This window comes from Chrysemys picta, chromosome 12 (genome assembly GCF_011386835.1).
Source record: "Chrysemys picta bellii isolate R12L10 chromosome 12, ASM1138683v2, whole genome shotgun sequence".
Classification (NCBI taxonomy): Eukaryota; Metazoa; Chordata; order Testudines; family Emydidae; genus Chrysemys; species Chrysemys picta.
Window position 1 is genome coordinate 4,595,741 of NC_088802.1, and position 16,962 is coordinate 4,612,702.

The 16,962-nt window shown below is 55.5% G+C and overlaps 1 protein-coding gene across 1 annotated transcript; it reads right to left on the reverse strand.

Annotated features, from left to right (window-relative positions):
- Window positions 1–355: 355 nt before the first annotated feature.
- On the reverse strand, window positions 356–3,396 carry LOC101937535 (killer cell lectin-like receptor subfamily F member 1). The gene is made up of 4 exons (XM_065564138.1): window positions 3,232–3,396; window positions 2,013–2,167; window positions 1,369–1,481; window positions 356–684 (listed from the first exon to the last, which is right to left on the reverse strand). The coding sequence occupies exons 2-4, from the start codon at window positions 2,085–2,087 to the stop codon at window positions 561–563; spliced, it is 312 nt and encodes a 103-aa protein (XP_065420210.1). The 5' UTR covers window positions 2,088–2,167; window positions 3,232–3,396; the 3' UTR covers window positions 356–560.
- Window positions 3,397–16,962: the final 13,566 nt, after the last annotated feature.

Below are 16,962 nucleotides of genomic sequence, written 5' to 3' on the forward strand. Positions count from 1 at the left end.
GACCCCAAAGTGGGTCACACCAGTGTTCCCTCTAATGTGTTACATGTGCAGAATGAATTTTGTTATGTGATGTGTGACACAGCATCTCCATATTGGTGCACATACCAAAATTCATGTGGTGGGGGTGGGGCCGAGGGGTTCAGAGTGCGGGAGGGGGCTCAGGGCTGGGGCAGAGGGTTGGGCTGTGGGGGGTGAGGGTGCTGACGGGGAGTGCGGGCTCTGGGGTGGGGCCAGGGATGAGAGGCTTGGAGTGCAGGGGGGTGTGGGCTCTGGGGTGGGGCCAGGGAAGAGGGGCTTGGGGTGCAGGTTGCCCCAGGGCTGCAGTGGGGAGAAAGGACTCCCCCAGCCCCCTCTCACCGCAGCAGCTCGGGGCCAGGGGAGAGGCATGGGACTTAATAGGTAGCTGCACGTCTGTGCAGCTTAGAGGAAACTTAGGTCACGACACTGTGAGAGGTTTGGTCACAGGGATCTCCTTGGGACTGTCCCCATACGTGCTGAAACTACCTCTGTGTGACATGGGGGTAACGGTGCCGCGCTCTGAGGTCTCCCCCGTACCCTGCTCAGAGCGGGACGGCGTCTCTCTGGCAAATCCACGGAAATGCAGAATCGCAGGTGTCAGAATGAATCTGATTCCCCTTCACCGCCCCACAGCTGTTCCCCTCAGCCGGGCCTGGTGCCTGGAACCTGCGGGACAAAGGAGAGGGCCCCTGTCAGCGCGTGTGGGTCCATCACACGCAGTCGGTAGCGGATCTTCCCTGTTCTAAGGGGATCCGCAGCCGTTGTCTCCTCCAGCTCTGCCCTGGGGCTGCCCCCTCTCCCCACTGTCAGCGCCCTGGCCAGGGTCTCTAACGGCCTCTCCCTGCCCAGAGCCCAGGGACCTGCTCCAGCCTCATCCTCCGTGCTGGGCTAGACCCTGTCCAACTCCCTCCCCTGCTCCGCGTCTCCTCCCCACCGGGCTGGGCCAACGCTGCCCCCTCCTGGTCCCCTCCTGCCTCTCTGGCTGCTCCGTCTCCCCCCCTCCCCACTGCCCCATTGTCTGGGGGATCCCCAGGGCTCTGGCCTAGCCCCTTTGTTCCTCTCACTCCACATCCCGTCTCTGGGCCACCTCCCCCGCCCCCAGGGCTCCAGCCACCATCTCTGTGCTGGGGGATGCGCAAATCTCTCCTTGCCCCATGGCCCTGTCTGCTCCCACCCAGACCCCTCTCACCCGGGCTCCCCAGCCCCCCTCCTGGGGTCTCAGTATCATCTGACACTGAACACGGCTCCCCCTGAGCTCCCGACCTTCCCCCCAAACCTCCCCCATCCCTAGCCCTGGCCCCTTCTGCCCACGGAGGGGAGGGAAAGTGTTTGACTCAAGGAATCACTCACAGGCTCTGATCCAGCCGGGAGCCATCCAGCCAGGTCCAGGCCTTCTCCGGGGAGGGGACGGACAGTCCAATCCAGAACAGATGTGAACCTTGTGTCAGGTCCTTTAGGAACTCCTGCAGTGAGTGTGTGACAGGCAGCTGGTGACCAGACGTGCTGTCGGGCTCTTTTCTTGTGAATCCAGGTTATCAACAACTTCAGTACCAGAACAGTTGACTGTCTGTCTGTCCATCTATCCCCATACACACCCATCTATCTATCTATCCAACTATCCCCCCTAGAAACCCCTCGATCCATCCATCCATCCATCCCCCGTCTCTCTGTAGCCACCCATCCTCACACACACCCAGCCCCTCTCTCCAGCTGAGCTGTGCTGGGCACACCCCAGAAGGGGGAGGGTATCGGTGGCTTTAAGCCACCTTTGTGTGCCCCTGATCCTGGGGCTAGTGATTTAGGCTGGGATTGTCAAAGCTGACTGGGGGGCTTGGACACCCCATTATTAACAATTAATGGGATCCGGATGTCCAAATCCCCTAGGCAGCTTTGAAAATCCCAGCCATATCATGTAGCCTATGCGCCCTTGGACTCTGTATCCAGGGCCCAGCCCTGCAGGGGCAGCTCCAGCAGGAAGGTATCATCCCCTTTACCAGCTCCTTGGGGTCCTGGATCACCAGCAGCTGGGAGCCCCTCGCTGAGCAGTCGGCGCGGGTCTCGTTCCACATTTCACCTCCCCTGGAGACCCAGTAGCACTTGTCCCCGCGCAGCCGCCAGTCCGTGGGGCAGAGTTTGCACCCGGAGCCCCCTGCAGAGAGACAGGCGTCATTAATGCTCTGAGCGCTCTGGGCCTCATTCCCGGCTACTCCCATCCTGCGACTGCGGCAGGAACAGGTTCAAATGGGTTCAGTCCCCTTTGTGCTCCCTGAAATCTGGGGCTGGGCCAGGCCCTGCCTGGCTCCTGGTGTCAGTTACAGCAGCCTCGGCGCTGCTCTGCCTTATCCAGTGCTCCCGTATGGGCCCTGGGGAGCAGAGCTCACCCACAGCGCACTGCAATCCAGCCACACTACCAGGGCCAGCTCCAGCATTTCTGCCGCCCCAAGCCAAAAAAAAAAAAATTGCGACCGGTGGCGGCAATTGGGGGGGAAAAAAAAGCCGCGATCGGCGGCGGCAGGTCCCTCACTCCTAGAGGGAGTGAGGGACCTGTCGCCCCCGAATTGCCGCAGGTGCCGCCCCTCTCCCTTGGCCGCCCCAAGCACCTGCTTGTTAAGCTGGTGCCTGGAGATGGCCCTGCACACTACCAATCTGCCCCCCATTTTGGGGGTTGGGAACAGGGTGGGGGAGGGCCCTTACCCCAGCAACACACCAGCCGGAGAGGCCCCCCCAGGACAGGGGAGATTCTCAGGGGCCTATGGACCCACTTTAAGGCCCCTTTACGCTGCCTAGAAGGGCCTTGTAGTAACTGAGGGAAGGGGTGGTGTTAAACTGGGAACAAGAAGGGAGGCTGGGACCCAGGGGTGATGGGGAACGGGAGGAGGTGGGACCATAAGGCAATCTCACTAATAAGATGTGAACCCCCCACACACACACTAAAAAAAAAAAAATGACAGCTTTGTATCACATAATTAAAATCTTCAAGGCTGGGTATTACCCTGAACGGCCACTAGATGTCGCTGCCCCAGGCCCAGTCCCAGTTGAGGCAGGTACATTCATGGCCTGGCACCGAGCGGGGCTGGTGGCTAGATCAGTGCAGCCAGCAGGGGGCGCCGTGTCCCTGCCCTGCAGGATCCCCAGGGGCTGGGACGGCAGCTGGGTTCCCACTGGCCGTGCCCGGGGCGGAGGGCGGCTCAGAGACACACGAGCTGGGGTTACCTGCTGGGCCGGGCGGGGCCGGGGGGCACAGCTGGGATTGGAAACGCTCCAGGCGGGCGCTGCATTCTGCTGTGCTGGGGTCTGCGCTCCCGGCTCCTTCGCAATCAGGGGCTGCCGGGGTCGGTCCCTTCTCAGACACCAAGTGGGAAACTGCAAAGCAGCGTCGGTGGGAGTGAGGGCGACCGGTCAATGTGACGGGGGGTTGTTAGGCAGAAAGCCCAGCAGTGTGCTGCAGAGACAGGGCCTGACCCGAAGCCAGTTCAGCCCCATCTGCACTGACTTCAATGGACTTGGAGCAGCCCCAATGGACCATGGTCCGAAAAATTGGCTGGGATTGAAAATCTGTGGGAGTTTGGTGCCTAAATCCTTTGGGCCCCTTTGTAAACCCAGCCAGTGTTTGCATGTATCTAAGTTTCCCATCCCCCATCACCAGAATGACAGAGTGAGGCAGGGCAGGGCGGTTAACCCCACGGCACAGGTGGGGAAACTGAGGCACAGAGTGCCTTGAGGTGGCAAGGAACAGCCTTGGTTCCAGGATGAGGATGGACCACCTGAACTGCCCTCTTGGACTGCAAGTTCACTACAGTGTAGCCCTCCTGGTCCAGTGAGAGCAGTCGCCAGGAGCCGTGTGGGCTGGGGTGTGAGATCACACAGGAAGCTGAGATGCTGGGCTGCAGCCCTGTGGACGTCTGGGCGGCAGTCAGAGCATCCGGTGTCAGGGCCTCTGTGCTGCTACAGAAGTTGGTTCAGTTACGAAAGCTCCCAGCCCCTGATGGGCGCCCCTCCCCCTTCAATGCTGCCACCCTGATACCAAGGTGAGGGATGCAGCCTGTCTGATGAGGGGCTTATCTGGCCCCCGTCACTTCCTGTCTGTGTCCCTCACCCACATTCCCTGTGATGCAGGGGAGGAGCATGGAGACAGATTATTTGAATTTTCAGAATTTAGAGGGTTTTTTTTTAATTTTGAAAAGAGGGTGCCAAGGTTTATATATATATAAAATTTTCCCTAATTTTTATCCAGTTCTAGTGTATCTCTGGATCTATTTATCTTCACACACACACACCCTGTCTATCCCCTCACATACTTATTAATCTATCTATATACACACAACACACACTATGTATTTATTCTCTCACACACTCATCAATATATCTATATCTATACACACGTACCCTCTTTCACTCTCTCCCTCTCTCTCTCTCTGTTTATGTTTCAGTCAAGCTGTCAGCAACTTCAGGCTGTTTGTCTACAATGGAAGTGAACTCTGCAATGGGAGAGCAGGAGAACCCAGGCTACACACTTACGCAAATACACAAATAAGCCCCTAGCTTTTGGCACTTACCCCAAATCCCCAGCACTACGACAACTGCCAGCAAAGCGATGATCACAACCCACTCAACCCACTGAGTGAGTCGGTGCCATCGTGGGGGCTGAGGAGGACCTGGAGGAGTTGACGTTTGGTAAAACACAATCAGAATCGAGCACAGGGCTAATTATTATTTGAAAAGGCAACACGGCTGCAGGCTTCCAGTGAGGCCAGGCACTCGTCTGACTCGCTTTTCTCCCCTGACAGTCAGATTGAGAGTTGGTCAAAGTTTTTCATCCATACATTTTTCAATTACATTTTGCTACTTTTTTCTTTAACTGGGAACTTGTGTGAAAACAGGTTGATTTCCCCCAAAATGTTCCAGTTTTCGGTCCTTTTTTTGTTATGAAAACACCTTTTTGTGGTTCTATTGGTCATGGTGGTGACCCATTTCTACTTATAATTTCCTTTTCCATTTCCAAAGCCTGCGGGTATTTTCTTTGCCCGGTTGGACTGTGCAGCTCAGGGACACGAGGGCGGCAAAAAAGCCAGAGCCGGCCGTGCCTGCGGGATCAGGAGTGAAATTCTACAGCCCGGGGGTGCAAGAAATCAGGCAAAACCCTGTGTCCTGTGCCTGGATCCGGGAGGGGAGGGGAGTCTAGTGGTTAGAGCAGGGAGGGCTGGGAGCCAGGACTCCTGGGTTCTATCCCCAGCGAGGGGAGCGGTGGCTGTTGCTTTCCCCTGGCACAGCAGCGGGCAATTCGCTCCATGGCGGGGGAAACGGTCCCGTCTCCCTGAACGTTCGGTGCCGCCCTCACACCGTTAACAGCCGCTCTGCGCGCGCTTAACTCCACGCCGCGCCCTCGGGGAAAAGCGCGCGCAGGCTGCTCGCCCGGGACTGGGGGCTTCGACTGAGGCGCTGGCTGGTGGCATCGCCGCCCCCTCCCCATGGCCGGGTCCTGCCCCTGTGGTGGCTCCTTCTACCTCCTTCCCCCAGTGAGACCCGGGTAGGTGCCGGCGCCCCCTCAGGCCGGGGGGAGCGGGGAGCAGGTTTGGCACTTCCCATGGCACCGCCACAGGTCGGGCGCTGGGTAGGCTGAGCATTGGGTTAGACCAGAGGGGGCTGGGGGGTGCCTGGCTGTGGGGGAGGGGTGTGGTGCATTGGATGGGGCAGGGGGGAGCCTGGCTGTGCGGGAGGGGTGGGATGCATTGGATTGGGGTAGGGGGCCCCTGGCTGTGGGAGAGGGGTGGGATGCATTGGATTGGGGTAGGGGGCCCCTGGCTGTGGGAGAGGGGTGGGATGCATTGGGTGGGGCAGGGGGGTGCCTGGTTCTGCGGTGGGGGGTGCATTAGGTTAGAGCTGGGAACTGGGTGTTAGAAGTGGCTTCTCTCCCCTCCCGTCGGCGGGAAGTGGGGACTGTTGGTTAGATCTGGGGGTTCGGACGTGGGGGTTCCAGTCTCAGCTCTGTGAGGACTGTGGGATCTGGCGCTTGGCGGGGCAGGCAGGGGAGAGGAAGGGATTCTGGGAAACAGGATTCCTGGGTTCTTTTCCTAGCCATGCCACTGATTTGCTGCATGTCCGCGGGTGAGACACTCCCCCAATCTGGGCCTCAATTTTCCCGTTGTCCCCACCTTGGAGACCCTGGGATGCAAAACTCCCGTAGTGTGCGCGGATCCAGTCGTGTGCGCGGATCCTGAAGGCTCAGGCCCCGTATCTTTCCCTGCTGCGTGCACAGCTAATCCAGCCCTGGTCCAACCCAGACTCTACCCCAGCCCCGGCCATGCTGTGTGCCCTCCCTGCTGCTGGGATGTGGAGCCCGAAGGTGAGAAGCGGGATTTGAAATCAATACCTTGGATCCTGTCCGGGGAAGGGACCACCGAGCCTCTCCCCTTGGGTCGCAGATTCAGCATCGTGTAGCCCTCCTCGCCCTCCATCAGCGCGGGTATTGTTGCTCAGAGAGAGGAGGCAGAGACAATGCAGCAAGGAGCCTTTCAGAGCCCCGTGGAGAGGGGGTGTTAGACCGCACAGGAAACTGAGATGCTGGCCTGCAGCCTTGTGAGCGACAGGTTGATGGTCAGAGCCTCCGGCCTGAGGGACTCTTTGCTGCTGCAGAAGGTGCCTCAAGTCACGTAAGGACTCATCCCAGCCAGCGACAGGTGCGGCCTACAGCCACCCTGATACCAGGGTGAGGGGCACAGTCTGTCGGTGTAGGGGCTTTAGCCAGCCCCTGTCATTGTAGCATCTGCGTGCCAATGTTGAAACTGTCATGTTTTGATGAAAAAGGTGCATGCCTCAGTTTCCCCCACTGGCTTTGAAGGGGTTCAATTTCCCTTTGGGGCATAGAGGCAGTGGACCTGTGTGGGTCCGTAGCAATGCACTGTCCAGAACTTTCCCCATATGGATGGAAAGCCAATGGAAGAGTCAACAGTTAGCTCAACGACTGACAGCCCAATCAATCAGCACAGACAGAAAGCAAAGACATCTGAGGTGTCTGCTCCTGGAAATACAGACGGGGCTGCCCAGCGTGGAGAGAGCTGAAGCCCAGGCAGGCTTGGGGCAGGTGATTCTGCCAGCACAGACACCGAGCTGAGCTTGGCTTTCTCACACTAACCTAATGGCCCTCAAACGCTGTGTCCCAGCTGGCTCATCCGTGTCAACTTGGTTTGGAAAGGTGGCTGCATCGCTCCCTCAAGGGGTGAAGTCTTCACCAGGCATCTGAACTCACTGGATCCACTGGGGAGCCACAGTGCAAATGTGGGGGTCCTGGATTCCCAAGGCCCAGTGTTGGAGTCACGGGGCTGTGCGGCTTGCCCAGGGGAAAGTGAAGCACAATAAAGGGGGCACTTCCAGAGAGACTGGGAAAACTTGCAGAGCACAGCCTGTAAATCTGTGACAGCCTCCCAGATGGTAACATACTGAGGGAGAGATCAGCCCCCCCACATGGTGAAACTGAGGCATGGAGTGATGAAGCGACTTGCCCAAGGCTACATAAGAAGTCAGAAGCAGAGCCAGGTCTCAAGGCCTAGTCCACAAAGACAGCCTCTTTTTTTTTTCTTAGGATCACTTTGGATCTCCTTCTCCAGTAATTCCCCCCAATAGACCAATCCCCCGTTGCACAGGAAACATACAACTATGAAGGTCATTGCTCTGGAATGTTTTATAATTGCCCCCCTTCCAGTCAGTCAGATCTATCCCTCTGTGCACAAATCAGGAGCCAGATGGATTTTTCACATGCCTTTTATTTATTCACACATGATACTGCAATAGCACAGCTGGATGGGGCATGTGGGGCTTGAACCCACGACCTCTGGATCTAAAACACAGATCCTCAGTGCTTGAGCGATACAGCTAGGTCTGTTAGTGGGTTTGGCTATGTTTCTAAGAGGGAGCTAAAGCATGTTAGCACAGGTTGCATTATGAAGCAAGCTGTCGATTTTGCAAGAGAAGCACCCGACTGAACGTTTACAGATGTAGCTGGGCAGAAAATAGGTTTGATTTCCATTGAAAATTTGTATTTGCCCCAAAGCCATGAACCAAAAACTTTTCAGTTGCAAAAAACTGAAAAGGTTCAGCCCAAACCCAACAATTGTTCAGCCCCGAACTGATGAAAACTGACGCATTTGGGGATTGTTTAAGTGACAGTTTTTCAATAGCTCAGATTCCCAATGAAAATTCACATTTTTTGAGAAAACCGACTCTTTCTGCATAGGGCTGGTAGAAACTGATCCCTCAAGACTGGTTTTTCGATGGAAACTTGGTTTTGCCATTTAACCAAATTTCCTTGAAAAGTATTGGGCTTAACATGGAAAATTTGAAGTTTTCTTTAAAAACATCCCCAAAAGGCCCAATGTGACAGGATTCCTGGAGTGCAGCCAAGACTGTGGGACCCCTGAGGGTATCCCTCTCATGCTGTGATGATGTTGCCGTGCCACAAACCTCTGGCAGGTACTGCACTGACACGGACATCCACAGGCAGGGACACCCAACTGAGTTACATGGGTGATCTCCCAGCCACTCATGAACCAACAATAGGGAAGCTCCTGCCAATTCCCTCCAGCCTTGCATCCCAGAACTGTACTGTCTTGCCCTGGTCAGAAGCCCGGTCAGTGTAAGTTCATTACCCAGTGCACCCCTCCCTCGATGTAGAGCGGACACCCACTAGCCTTTGTAACCCGAGCTGATATTTCCCACGCACTTCCGCTAAAACGCACTATTTTAGGTTAAATAGAAAACCGATTTATTAACTACAGAAAGATCAATTTTAGATGATTCTAAGTAGCAAGTGTAGAGATTACAGTTGGTTACCTAAGAAACAAAAGTAAATGTGTAGTCTGAGTTCTACAAACGAAACATGATTTGAATCAAGCAGTATCTCACCCTGACGGATGGTAGAAACAGGTCACAGATCTTCAATATAGATAGAGGCTGGAACTGCCTTCCAGCCTGGGACCACCCTCCCTCGGTTTAAGTCTTTGTCCTCCAGACGTGTTTCCAGGTGTTGAGTTGTGGGGGCAGTGAGGCCAAGTCATGATGTCACTTCCCCTCTTTTATAGTTTCTTCCAGCTTGCTGGAAAAATCTATGCTTGTAACATGGGGGTCCGCCCCCACTGGTCAAGCAATCTCCATTGTCTACGTGCTGTCTCTGAGAAGTCTTCTGGGATGGTTGTGGGAGAATGGATTCCCTTTAATGGACCACCAGCACATCTGGCTACTCCATTGTTATACCTGAAAGACTGTTCGTAGGTGTTCCCAACCTCACAACATATTACAATAACACACACACAGCAAAGCTTCATAACTTCACATACAATCCAACAGGATATTAATGTTGAACAGATCAAGTCTTTGAAAATGATACCTCACAAGGCATACTTTGTAAAAAACGTATTGTAATTGTATGACAATGGTGAATATGGGGATTCCAGGGTGCTACTTTGAGGTAGAGGGTACCACACCCAACAACCATAAAACTTGGAGTCTGAAGTGGTCCCACGGGAGTTCTAGTTCAGTAGCTTCATGTCCTCATGCTCGGGACTGGATTTAAGGGCAGGCGACCCAGGAGAACTCCTGTGGTGCCTGGCTTGGGGGGCTGTTTTTGGTGTTAGCGACAAAAAGGAAAATAGAATGTTTGAAATAAAATGATTCAGGGATTCCATATGTGGATTCATTTTTCACTAACCTCCTAGAATGTTCTGGACCTTTGCAGAATCTTGTGGAACCTTCCAGACTTTGTGAAAACTACATTTTCCTTGAACCTCCTAGAATGTTGTCAACCAGCCATTTAACAAATGGAGTTGGGGAGCGCCAAAGACGCTCCTCACCTGGGGCGCCACTTGGTCTAGGGCTGACTCTGCCATGCTGCTCTATGGACTGGCACCAATTTTTAACGATAAGGGCAGCCTGGGGCCAGCCAACCTGTATCATTAATCACGTGCAGTTCAGATGGGGCAGGTTCCCCATAAAGAGCCGGTGTCGGTAAAGAGGGGAAGCGGGGAGAGGAGAGAGATCAGGCAGTGGGAACCTGTGGGTGAAAAGAGCCTCCAGGGAGGAAGCCCTGGGAGATAATGCAGAGCCGAGGGTGCAGGAGGGATGCCCAGGAAGGGAGCTGAATTTATGTGTCTTATGTTTGTTAGGACCTGGGAAAGGTGAGCCTGGAAGAGGAATTTTGGTGGCGATCGGAGATCTCTGTCTAGGATTTCTTAGCTGTTCGACACTATCAGGTTTTGACTCTGAGGACTTTATCTTTGGACCTAGAAGATTTGTGTGTGTCTTAGTCAATGATTGAAATGGGATCAAGACCCTAAGGAGGGGGGAAACCGAGGCAGGGTGCTGCAATGCCAGGCCTTTCCAGAAGGGGGCATTCTGGGCGGTGAGTCTTAGGAGAGGGTGATTAACCATGGGAACCAACTGCTGGGGTGGGGAGGGAGTTTCCTTCTCTTGGGGTCTGCAGATGGAGCCTGGAGACCTGTCTGGGTTAGTCAAACACAAACTGTTCAGCTCCATACAGGAGTCGCTGCATGAAATTGAATGGCCTGGGCTACACAGGAGGCCAGACTAGATGATCTAATTGGCCCTTCTGACCTTAAACCTCTATGGATCTGGGAACCAGAAGGTGAATCAAAAGACCCCACCAGTTTATTTTAAAGATCTCATGATTTTTGGGCCCTGACTTACGATTTTTCAGCACTTGGGTTCAGCAATGCTGGATTTAACTGCCGGGGCCTCTCCACTCATTCCTCTACAGGCATTGGGGTCTAGTGGCACTTGGGGGATGACAGGTGCCGCAGGGAGGGAGGTAGAGGAGATGTATCCACCCGGGGACTCCCCTGTGCTGGAGGCAGGGCCGGCTCTAGCTTTTTTGCTGCCCCAAGAGGCAAAAAAAAGCGCCGCCCCCCAGGCCCCCCGCCGAGCGCCGGGCCGCGCCGCCCCCCCCCAGCCGAGTGCCGCGCCACCCCCCCGAGCGCCGCCGAAACCCTCCCGAGCGCCCCCCCGCGCCGAGCGCCGCCAGAACCCCCCCCGAGCGCCGAGCCCCACGCTGCCGGAGCCCGCCCCCGCCTCCCGCTGAGCGCCGCCGGAACCCCCTTCCAGCGCCGCGCCCGCGCCGCCTCCTCGCCGAGTCCCGCGCAACCGGAGCCCGCCCCCCCCTGCGCCGAGCGCCGCCAGAGCCCCCCCCCCCCGAGCGGCAAGCCCCGCGATGCCCCCCGCCACCGGAGCCCGCCCCCTGCCAAGCGCCGCTGGAACCCCCCTGAGCGCCACGCCCGCGCCGCACCCCCCCCCCCCGAGCGCCGAGCCCCGCGCTGCCTGAGCCCGCCCCCCGCCGAGAGCCGCCGGAACCCCCTTCCAGCGCCACGCCCACGCCGCCTCCTCGCCGAGCCCCACAACCAGAGCCCGACCCCCCCCAGCGCCGCGCCACGCCACGCCGCCGGAGCGCCCCACCCCCACGGAATGCCGTGCCAAGCTCCCCCTGCAGCCCCTTACCAGGTGCCGCCCCAAGCATGTGCTTGGGTGCCTGGTGCCTGGAGCAGGCCGGCCCTGGCTGGAGGCATGCCCAGCCAAGCACTGTGGAAGCACTTCCACTCCAGTGTTGCAAGGGAAGAATCCGCCCTGACCGCTGCTCCTGCGCCCTTGGCTTTAACAATAGGTTTGTCCCTTGGAATGAAATGTGCAGACACTGCCGTGCTGGTGTATTTCAGACCCAGGAGATGGGGGGGAATCAGGGCTGTGTCAGTCTGAGCTGCCTGGTGAATGTCTAACCCTTCTCCAAACACCTGAGCATCTCGCCCCAGCAATTTAAATGAGCACAGCTTCCTTCTGGCAAATCCATTTATAGTCGGTGCAGATTTCAGACTGGATCTGATTCTTCTTGACTGCAGCACAGCTGTTCTCTTCAGCAGGACCCGATACCGCGAATCTAAGGAGCGAAGGGGACAGTCACTGTCTGTGTTTAGAATTACAAGGGGGATCTAGCGCAGCCGTTCTTCTTCCTCAAAGGATTCTGTGTTACTATTTGCTCTTGTATCTCTAGAATGAGATTCCAGGATTATCACCTGTCTGTGTCGTTTTGGAGCTGAGAAAGTCTGTGGAGTCAGTGTGAAGGGAGAGAGACCCCTACAAGCGAGGCCGAGAGCTCTTTTTGTTCAGAATATCACTAGGGTGAACCATCACTGAGACTTGCAGTCTGTTACCATCCAATTTCTAACTTCACAGTCCATTTCTAATTTTTTAATGCTTTATGACTTACAGCTGTACAACGCCACTGACTTTCACCTCGTTACCACTCTGTTTTTCCTAGCTCGTCACCAGCTCTAATGATTCTGTTCTGAAAAACCTGGGGGGGGGGGGGGAAGTTGATGGAAAATGGCTTTTTTGAAAATTCCTGTTTTCTTTAAGTCCTGATTTTTCAAAACGTGCTGGGTGTTTGTCAAAAAAACCCAAATCCCTGCCACAAATGGATGTTTTTTCTCTTGTTCAACAAAACAAAAAAAGAAAGAAAAAAACCCCACCCCAAACCCCTCAAAATTTCAAAGAAAACTTTTGACAAAAATGGAAAATAATTATTTTCATCTAAACTATTTTTGGGGAGGAAAAAGAAAAATCCCAGCTAGCTCCAACGCTCCTGTAGGTGACATGGTTTGATGGTTTAAGGCCAGTTGGGATCCCAGGGCTAGATTGATGCAATCTGAGGCTATCGACATACCAAGACATGGGGCCTTCTCTAGACTCGCCTCAGCACTCTGGCCCTGGCCCGTCCACCTCCTGGCTCAGAGCGTCAGCAGAGGTCTCCTTCCCCTACCTGTGGTTTGAGTCTAGGGCTGGGAATAAGACGCTCCCTGGAAAGAGGGCATCTTTTCCGACTCTGTATCAAGGAAGTGAAGTTTTGCATCTAGATACAACTCAGTCTGTCGTCACCCCTCTGCAGTGATGCAGAATTCCAGGGCCTTGTTGGGTGGCTTTTGGTGGGGGGATCATTCCATGGGGGCAGGTTATCCCATACCTGACTATTACAGGGTGTCTTGACTCTTTCTCTGAAGTGGCTGTCCATGGAAACCAAAGACTGGGCTGGAGACAGACCCCTTGTCCTATCCTACATTATTGCAGATTTACTCAAAGTACGGAGCGTGTTTGATTGAACAGGGATCCATCCACCCAGGTCCACTTCCTCCCTGGGGATGTGACGTAAAGTCCAATCCACACACTACTTTGATACTGTATCATATTCTGTATGAGCTCCTGTGACATGGATGACATGTCAGAGTGAACCGCACACGGGAGAATTGTCTGGCTCCTTTGCTCATTACACCAACGAGATTGAGGGCCAAATTCTCCAAAGAGCTCAGCACCGATTGCGGCACCTAAAGGAACGTTGCTGGCTTTTCAAAGTGTTCAGTACCCAGCAGCCCCCGTTGTTCCTAGTGACAGGGTGGGGACATAGGAGTAAATTTCTATTGTCTCAGTGGGAGCTGCTGGCCAATGAACTTAAGCCGTGAGAAGGTCTGTGCAGTGCGATATGGACCATTAGCATGGCCGGGAGACCCAGGGCAGCAATTGTAAGCCCAGGTTTGCAGTGCAGTGTGGATGCTCACGCGTGTGAGCTCAGACGCAAGTGTCCACAAACCCAGGTCCCACAGAACTGAGTTTACAATGCAGTGTAGATGGACCCTTAGTGATTCGTTGGCTCCATCCCAGGCCAGGTGTAGTTGCCAGTGGGTTGGTGATGAGGCCAGTGGATACCAGTGAGAGGAGAATTCTAATCCGGTGACATTTTATACCCCACTAGGCAGGTGGCCGAGATGTTACAAGGGGCCGGGCAGGGGAGAATCCAAATCTCTTTATGTGCACAGGAGACTCTTACTGGGGAAACGGCTGCATTTTCTGTCTCCTGGATTCCTGCCCTTGTAGCATTTTATGACACACAATGGGACTATCGGGCAATTCCCAGCTGGCTGAGGTAGCCGTTACCCCCCTCCCCCATTACCCCACGGCTCTGCTAATGCCCGAGAGGAGCTGTGAGAGGAGGGGGCTGTTTGTTTAGCTGCCTTTTATTGGTTCGTTGATGTAGCTGTTCGTTTATTGCCCAACTGATTGAAATGACATTTCCTTTCCACTAGGGGGCAGATGCTGTCAAGTCTGTTTTGCAGCAGCTCTTGTTCTGTTCCCGCAAAAGCTGGATCTGAACCATTTCTCCCTCTGCCTCTGTCAGGGCTGATTCCCCACTCTGGCACTTCGAGTGCAGAAGGTGGGGCCTGCAAGGATTCTAAAAATTAATACTGGCCACTCCCAGGGTTGCAGCTTTTCTTCTCTGACGTTGGATGGGTAGATGCTGCCACCACCCAAGTGCAGAACCCCTTTGAGAGCCCAGGAAGGTGCACTTGGGAATTTCTTCCTGTGGGGTACCCTCAAACCCTTTCACCCCCCTCTGGGGAAGATCTGAGAAAGAAAACATGTGCACAAACCTCTTAGGACACAAAAATCCAATTCTGTTCTTAAAAAAGGTAAATTTTATTAATAAAAAAAGAGAGAAAATATATCTGGGAACTCAGGTTATTGCTAGGTTTAAAAAAAAAAAAAACAACTACAAGGATTAAGCACCAAGAATAGTTTTCTTGAGGTCCAGCTTAAAGGTTACAACAAAACAAAAGCACCTGGGGATAGCACAGAGGAATCCACAAGCCATAAAGAAATAAAAGGGATAAACATAATCACGTCTGCCAAGGCTTGGAAGGAGGTTTTGGGGAAGGGGCGGAGCGGGGACTTTGGGAAAGGGGTGGAGTGGGGTCAGGGCGGAGGCAGAGCAGGGGCGGGGGCCCTGGGGAAGAGGCGGGGCAGGGGTTGGAGCAGCACCCCAAATTTCCTGGTGCCCTACACAGCTGCATACTTTGCGTATGGGTAAGGACGGCCCTGATCCAGAGTAACCCCCCGTTAAATTTGTTTTCTGGTGTCGTAGCTTTTAGGGGTCACATTTTCAAGTTTTTCTCTGCAACCATGAGGGCTAGAAACTTATGAAAGAGGAGAGTTGCTTGTACTCACCTGACTCGAGGAGCTGGATGTTAAAAGCACCAAATAGCACGAGACTCTCAGTAAAATTGCGAGATTTGGTAAGAATGCAGAAGTGTTAAAGGCCTGGAATGCAGCTTAGAATCTGAACCAGAAGCTGCTAAATACTGGAGCCGGTTGAAAATCAGAAGGTCCATCAGATGGGAAATTCTGGTATTTTGACACTTTTCTATCCTGAATCAGGGCAAGAAGTTGGAATATGCAAACTTGTCACTGAGGTTGGGGTGTCATTTCTTGGCGTAGAATTCCCAGCCTGGACCACCTGCCCAGTGCCTGTGGAGGTTGTAATGAGCCCAAAGACACAGGTTTGTAATGTGTATTTGCTTTTATTTTTTGAACAAAGGATTTCCTGATGCGCCATAAAGGATCCTCTGATCACTGGATCGGCCTCCGGAGGGAACCAGACCAGTCCTGGAAATGGGCCAACCGCACCAGATTCAACAGCTGGTGAGTCCCATTTGCTTCTATTAACTCAGTAAATGTTGCAGCTCGCCTTTAAAACAGGACACTGGACTCATGGTTAAGGCCTGGGGCTGTCATTTGGGATATTGCATTTAATTCCTGGCTCTCCCATAGATTTGCCATGTGACCTGGGGTGAATTGCGTGGGGCTGGAGCTAGTTGAAGCTAGTTGAAGCTGCTCTAACAGTTGTGCAGGGCTTTTATTATTATTTGTTGCTGTTGCAGGTTTCCAGTAGCGGGAGGAGTAGGGTTACCATTAGGGTTACCATACGTCTGGTTTTTCCCGGACATGTCCGGCTTTTCAGCAATCAAACCCCCGTCCGGGGGGAATTGCCGAAAAGCCACACATGTCCGGGAAAATGGCCGGCACTTCCTCTCCCGCTGCGGCTCTGCTCCACTCCTCCTCTCTCAGATTTACAGAGCCAAGCTGCCCGAGCCAGCGCTACTGGCTTCGGGCAGCCCCCCCCTGCCTCCGGACCCCGAGTCCCCAGCCAGGCACTTCTCCTACCCGGCTCCAGCTGAGCTGCTCCCGCGGTGCAAGGTCCGGAGGCAGGGGGGGGCTGCCCGAAGCCGGTAACGCTGGCTCCGGCAGCTCGGCTCTGTAAGTCTGAGAGGGGAGGAGCCGAGCAGCTCAGCTGGAGCCAGGGAAGGGAAGTGCCCAGCCAGCTCTGGGTCCTGAGGCAGGGGAGGGCTGCCCGACGCCAGCAGCTCGGCTCTTACAGTCTGAGAGGGGAAGAGCAGAGCAGCTGGAGCCCAGGTAGGAGAAGTGCCTGGCCAGCAGCTGGGGTCCGGAGGCAACGGGGCTGCTCGAAGAGTCAGGGAGCAGCAGCAGTCGCCGGAGCCTGCTCTAAGGTAAGCCAGGGATGCCAGCAAAGCTGGGAGTACCTAGGGTTACCATACGTCCGGATTTTCCCGGACATGTCCGGCTTTTTGGGCTCCAAATCCCCGTCCGGGGGGAAATCCCCAAAAGCCGGACATGTCCGGGAAGATCAGGACATGCGGGCGGCGGTGCTGGGCCGGGGGCGCCCAGCGCCGGCGGGGCAGAGCGCTGGCGCTGCCGGGGGACCGGGGGCCGGCGGGGCTGAGCGCCGGCGCTGCCGGGGGACCGGGGGCACCGAGCGCCGGCGCTGCCGGGGGGTGCTCGGCCGGGGGTCCGGGGGCCGGGCCGGGGGGTGCTGAGCCGGCCGGGGGGCCGGCGGGGCTGGGGGGTGCTGAGCGGGCCAGGGGGGCCAGGGGGTGCTCGGCCGGGGTCCGGGCCGGGGGGTGCTGAGCGGGCCGGGGGGCCGGCGGGGCTGGGGGGTGCTGAGTGGGCCGGGGGATTCTCGGCCGGGGGTCCGGGGGCCGGCGGGGCCAGGGGGTGCTCGGCCGGGGGCCGGCCCAGGCTGGAAACGCCGGGGGGGGGGGCAGC